The 6770-nt window shown below is 35.9% G+C and overlaps 1 protein-coding gene across 1 annotated transcript in view; it reads right to left on the bottom strand.

The window, feature by feature from the left end:
* Positions 1-6770, bottom strand: part of LOC106880798 (DNA excision repair protein ERCC-6-like 2) — a 29851-nt gene that overhangs the window by 20075 nt on the left and 3006 nt on the right. The window contains 6 exon segments of the mRNA XM_014930915.2: positions 143-202; positions 496-595; positions 1186-1307; positions 3221-3304; positions 4258-4386; positions 5464-5568. Coding sequence (XP_014786401.1) covers positions 143-202; positions 496-595; positions 1186-1307; positions 3221-3304; positions 4258-4386; positions 5464-5556 — 588 coding nt within the window. The 5' untranslated portion in view covers positions 5557-5568.

Raw genomic sequence — 6770 nt, 5'->3', positions numbered from 1 at the left:
CACAAGCATATGCACATGCTCACACACACATACATACAAAACACACACATACATATACACATACATACACATTCACACACATACACATATACTTTGGTTTAGTTAATAACTGTTAACGAGAAAGAAAAATCCTCAAACTTACCTTAATTTTATGAACTTCATCAACAATCACAGCAGCCCAGTTGTAGTCAATAAGATAATCCTTAGAAAAACGAAAAAAATATCCAAAATTATTGATACTAAACAGATTATTGAACACAATGTAATTGCAGTTAGATAAAAGATGATTATAAAGAAAAAAAAAAACAGTTTTGTTGCAATAAAACTGGCAGAATTTGAAATCAGAACCTAAAGATGGCCAAAATGCTGCTGACCCTTTTGCCGACATGCTAACAATTCTGCCAGCTCATCACCTTAGATAGAGAATGAAAATATCATCATTATTTTTTTTATCCTCAAAAAGAAAAGATGTGAAAGAGAAAAAACGAATCTAACCTTGTTATCCCGAAACGTTTCAAAGGTTGTTAAAACAACTTCAAATCTATCATATTTCATTCCAGTCAAACAGTCTTCTTTATATTTTCTATGGAATTTACTAGAAAAAAATTGTGAACGGAAAAGAATTTTAATTTAATTTGAACCTAGGATGTAAAACCAGACATAATGCCACCAAAGGATTCAAATAATATTAGATATAGTCATAAAGCTAATATTGTATATTTCTCACAACATAATTATTTTCAATTAGATTTTTTTATATTCCCTAACATAACCATAACAAACTGGCCTATACAAAGTTCAAAGGAATTAATAGTTTACACATTAAAGTTTTTAGTGGAAAACTGGCTCCTGTGCAGGTGGCACGTAAAATACACCATTTTGAGCGTGGCCGTTGCCAGTACCGCCTGACTGGCCTTCATGCCAGTGGCACGTAAAAGCACCCACTACACTCTCGGAGTGGTTGGCGTTAGGAAGGGCATCCAGCTGTAGAAACTCTGCCAAATCAGATTGGAGCCTGGTGTAGCCATCTGGTTTCACCAGTCCTCAGTCAAATCGTCCAACCCATGCTAGCATGGAAAGCGGACGTTAAACGACGATGATGACGATGATGATGTTATAGCACTAGAGCCTCTGTAGAGAAATAATCAAGTTAACGATGGAGAACAGTAAATGAATTTTCCTCACCCAACAGCAAAATAGCCCCAAGTGTCCAGTTCAGCAACCCAGTTATATAAAACATTGCCAGGTACAATAATAAGGAAAGGCAGACATGTATGAGCTTTAACTGGTTTATCCATTGAGTACATCTGAGAAAGAAAAGCAAAAAGAATATGAAGACTATATAAAAATTTAACCCTTTAGCAGTCAGATTTCTCTGTCAAATGTAAAAAGGTAAAAATGGTAAAGAACTCCTTCGGTCATAAATGACCATGGGATTGCACCTACAAAATTATCCTCCTAGGCACAAGTTCGGGCAAGGTTCTTTATGAAAGACCAGCAGTCACCCATGCATCTCAGCCTCCAGAATTATTTGATGTTCTCTCTCATTCCTGTGTGTTCGCAAATGTTCAAACTGCCTTCGTTCATTTTCCAAACAAAGCTGATCACGTCCAACAATGGATTCGACAACATTGCCAAAAATTTCATTTGGAATTGCATGACTTTGTATTCGAATTTCGTTTTTCAAATCATCAACTGTCACTGGTTTTGCAGCGTAGACCTTATCTTTGGGATGTCCCCATAAAAAAAAAAAAACATCCATTGGCGTGAGGTCTGGGGAACGTGCAGGAAATTCAAAGCTACCTCTCCTCCCAATCCATTTGTTTGGATTTGTTGCATCGAGGTAAGCCCGTACATCACAAAAAACAATACATTAGTTAGTAATCGTCTGTCAAAGAGTGAGTACATCTTTCTGGGACACCCTGTATATGTAGGTATATCCATATATACATGTGTATATACCTACAGAAGAACATACAAACTGTATTATGCAATAGAAACTTATACACGGTCAAGGCTGAATCTACTAACTGCGGTACACGAAAACCTAAGTAATGTAGTAGGTAGAGACCTAAACAACAGGACTTTTCACTTAGTATTATTGCATAGTAAAGAAACAGAACACTGTTAACGCACTAGTAATTTAATAGTCAAACAAGCTGTCAAGAATGTGTTACATATTCAAATTGATCTACTGAGTTCACTTAAGCCTGAAACATAGGTTTATAAGCAGCATATTCAGGGATAGTTAAAAAGGGTGATGAAATCCTGACACAAGACTGAGATATGGTGTACACAGTTGTTCTCTGCTTCTATCATCATTATCATTTAACATCTTTTTTCCATGCTGGCATGGGTTGGACAGTTAGACAGGAGCTGGCCAGCTGAAGGGCAACCCAGGCTCTGATTGTCTGTTTTGACATGGTTTCTACAGCTGGATACCCTTCCTAATGCCAACCACTTTGCAGAGTGTATTGGGTACTTTTTTACATTACGCCAACACAGATGCATTATATGTGGCCTCAGCTTGAGTGCTTCATACATGGCACTGGTACGAGTGTCATTTACATGACACCAAAATGGATGCTTTTACTTATATATATAGACAGATATATTGTTCACATTCTTCATAATTTCATCGTCAAGTTGTAGTGGTCCAAAAATCTATGGTTATATTCTATAGCACAAGATACTCTGGAACTCTACAAAGATCATACTTCATCATCTTCCTTCTCATGTCAGGTTTGCTCGTGCTGTCATAGGCTGACAGGTTGCCCTAAAGCGCATTCTCTATCACACTCCTTTGTTATCCGACATGCACAGAGAGGATATACTATTTTCCTATTGTATATCTTTTTATCCAGTACCAGGCTTTAAAAAAATGTACTGGGTGGGGTCAATTCATTTGACTAAAAACTCTTCAGGGCAATGCCCCAAGATGATCACAGTCAAATGACTGAAATTTTGCTACTCTGTGTAATTGGTTTAATAGTTAACCAATTGATGAATACTAAAGAAGTGAAATAGAACCAGTGCATGTGTTAATTGACATAATAACCCTCCTGAAATATAACAAAGTCTGTTTCAACATGAGTTCACATCAAGAAACTTGCAAACCAAATACAAAAAGAAAAAAAGCATTTTTTTTTTTTTTTGGAAACAAGTTCTGAAAATGTATGAGATTAAAGACTGAAAAAAATGAAACAGTAGCCTGACTTACTTTTTTAATAAAAGCTGGTTTAAGAACAAAAGCATCATCGTTGGTTCCAGTTTTCCCAAGCAATGCAGATATAAATGCAATGACCTAAGAGATACATTAATAAAATTTGGTTAGAATTTCCTAAATCAGGGCTCAGAATAGATGTTGAAAAATCGAATAAAAAATAATTATTAGCAACAGAAGCAATATCAATTCCAAAAGGCCATCTTTATATCCAACTTGATGTGGACGTTTTGTTAAAATGCTAAATACTACAGTATTCACCTTGAGAGGATGTTTCACATGGATGCATAGTGTACAGAAGCATAGAAGAACACATATTTATATTGCTGGCAGATGAGAATCATCTGCCATGGGCACCAGAACTGCCACATTATGTAATTTCGATATGCCTCATCTCCAGTAGCTGGCATCATGAAGCTGCATACAACAAAATCTCACTGCCAGCGATATATGGAATTTCAGTGACTGTTCAAGCACTGGTGTTGCAAATAGACAACAGGCTTATTAAGAAATAATTACTAGTGCCAGAAGCAGTATTAACCCTTTTGTTACCATATTTCTGTTGAGATGCTCTGTGTTTCTTTCAATTTATTTTAAATATAACAAAGAATTTAGCCAAAAAACATACTGTAATTAAACTAGTGTTAGGAACATAAATTGTGACTGAGGTTTGGTGGAAGATTTCAATTCAGAACTTTTGAAAACAAGACATTTATATTACAGAGCCAGAGACGGTTTCAGCCGGGTTAGTATCGAAAGGGTTAATACCAAAAAGCAATCTTTATTTCCAACTTAACATGGGTGCATTGTTAGAGCACCAAATACAGCATTATTTACCTAGACAGAACCTCTCATATAGAGGTCAAGGTTGAGAGAGGGTTTAGAAACATCTCACAAAAGAACTGATATGTTATTGGACCCTGTCCAAGGATGGCCTAATGTGCAGTTGAGAATGATGAGGAAATAAATAAACAAACAAATAAATAAATAAATAAATAGAATTTTTTTTTTTTTTAAATTGAAATAATCCAGACCTGAACTGTTTTACCGAGTCCCATATCATCTCCTAAAATTGCTCCTCTGTTGTTCTGGTAGTGACTCAAAAGGAAGCTAACACCTTCCCTCTGATAAGTTCTCAAGTATTGATTAATTGATGCAGGGATCTGGAGATTCAAAGTTTGGCAAGGAAGAGAAAATGGTAAAAAGAAAAAGAAAGAATTATTTTATGTCTTTTCCAAAGAAATGGGAAAAGTTATATAAAATCCACAGGCTGGGTCAGAAACGCTTTTAATATTCAAACGATATCTTTAATCTTCTGCCTTTTACTTGTTTCAGTCCATGGACTGCAACCGTGCTGGAGCACTGCCTAGAAGCAGTTGGTTGAACAATCTGACACCAGGACTTATTTTTGTGAAGTCTGATACTTGTTCTATCAGTCTCTTTTGCCAAACTGCTAAGTTATGGGAATGTAATTAAACCCATAATAGTTGTCAAGTAGTGGCAGGGGACAAACACGAAGACCCACAACATACACACACACACACACATATTATATTATGTGTGTGTGTGCGTGTGTGTATGTCCTAACTGGCTCCCATGCCAGTGGCACATAAAAAGCACCCACTACACTCTCGGAGTGGTTGGTGTTAGGAAGAGCATCCAGCTGTTGAAACATTGCCAGATCAGATTGGAGCCAGGTGCAGCCCACTGGCTTGCCAGACATCAGTCAAACCGTCCAACCCATGCCAGCATGGAAAGCGGATGTTAAACGATGATGATGATGATGTATAATTGAAGAAATTGGAGTCAAGATTCACACACTTATTGCAGCGATCCTTCAGTTTTTCTAAGCCCTGTAAAGGAACTCAGAAGGTTGGGTCTCGAACCAGGCATTTCGCAATACCCTTAAAGCCAGGAACTTTTCAGCACCCCCATCATATATATCTACACACACACACACGAGTGTGTGTGTATAAGACTATAGTAGAGGAAACTATGGAAACACAGTGGGATCAAGCCTAAAATTTTAGATGGTTGTGAAGCAAAATTCTTCAACACACAGCTATGTTCATACTCAATTCAAAATACCTTAACCACATAGTCAAGCCGTGTGTAGTGGTGCTAAAAGCCTGCCTGACCTGAATGGTTACAAATAACTTATCAGTCAAGTGAATCAGTTACATTTTGCTTACACTTCAATACTGTGTTCTCAGTCATATATTTCACTAGTTTTTACTTACCTCATATTTGGGAACCTCCCCAGGTTTTGTCAGTAAAAATGCTGTCTTCTCAGAAACTGGAGAGAAATCAAATGATGGCCGCTCTGAATCCATTTCAAAACCCTACTGTAATAACAACAAGAAGAAGAAAATAATTAAATAAATAAATAAACAATAAATAAATGTTTTCTGAAATAACAAAATGATTTTTTTTAGTAAGAAATTACATCTGAATAGTATAAATGCCTTGTTTTCAAAAGTTCTGAATTAAAATCTTCCATCAGACCGTAGTCACAATTTATGTTCCTGTGTGTGTATATATATGTGCTTATATATAAAATATAAATATATATAAATATATGTATGTGTGTGTGTGTACATATATATATACATATATATATATATAGAGAGAGAGAGAGAAACATTGACAGATCAGATTGGAGCCTGGTGCAACCTCCTGGCTTGCCAGTCCCCAAACAGTCCAACCCATGCCAGCATGGAAAACAGATGTTAAATGATGATGATGATGTTAATGCATATATACGGATGTATGCGATCAAAGGGTAGTAGTTCTTTTCTAGCCAGATGTTGGGTAGAGCTTATACATGGATACAACTGTGTGATCTTGTTGGTTTTCCAAGACCTGATGCTTGAAGGGAGTGTCGTTGATTATATCTTGAAGTAAGAACAACCTTTATTTGTGTCTTACTAAAACAAAAATAAAAGTCAACTATTAGCAAACAGCTGAGAATTATTGATGTAAATGAATATTGATTCTAACATTGTCTTAAGTCCACAAGTTTGGTTAGGCGGCGAAATAGTAGATTAAATGAACACTAATATACAACTAATTCTTTACTTTATTGATCCCAGAGAAGGATGAAAGGTAAAATTGAGCAGGATTTAAACGCTAAACATAAAGCGCCATGACTTAACACTACTGGGCATTTTGTCTGTTGCTCTAACGATTCTACCAAAAGCATCAACAAGAGAAAACAACAAAAAGTTCAATGGTCTTATAACGTTCTTCTTGAATTGTTTCTTAAAATGTCTGGTATCGATTTGCATTGAAAATTTTAACAGTAAGTTGAACATGAGATAGCCCCAAACAGACAGTTAATACAAGGGAGATAATCATTTCCTCATAGTATTTGGTGGGATTAGAAGTTAGAACTTGAAATTAAGGACTACGGAAAAAGATTCATTGAGTTCACATCTTTTTAGTTTTTGTTCCTTACTAGTGAAGTTCTAAAAATTTCTTGCCAGTGTTTGCTACACATACTCCTATCTTCTTCTTTTGTTTTTCTGTAAAATTCAATAATATATAT

Source organism: Octopus bimaculoides, chromosome 18, assembly GCF_001194135.2.
Source record: "Octopus bimaculoides isolate UCB-OBI-ISO-001 chromosome 18, ASM119413v2, whole genome shotgun sequence".
In the NCBI taxonomy this organism is placed as follows: Eukaryota; Metazoa; Mollusca; class Cephalopoda; order Octopoda; family Octopodidae; genus Octopus; species Octopus bimaculoides.
The sequence above is the reverse complement of the archived record's forward strand: the minus strand, read 5'-3'. Positions and strand labels throughout refer to the sequence as shown.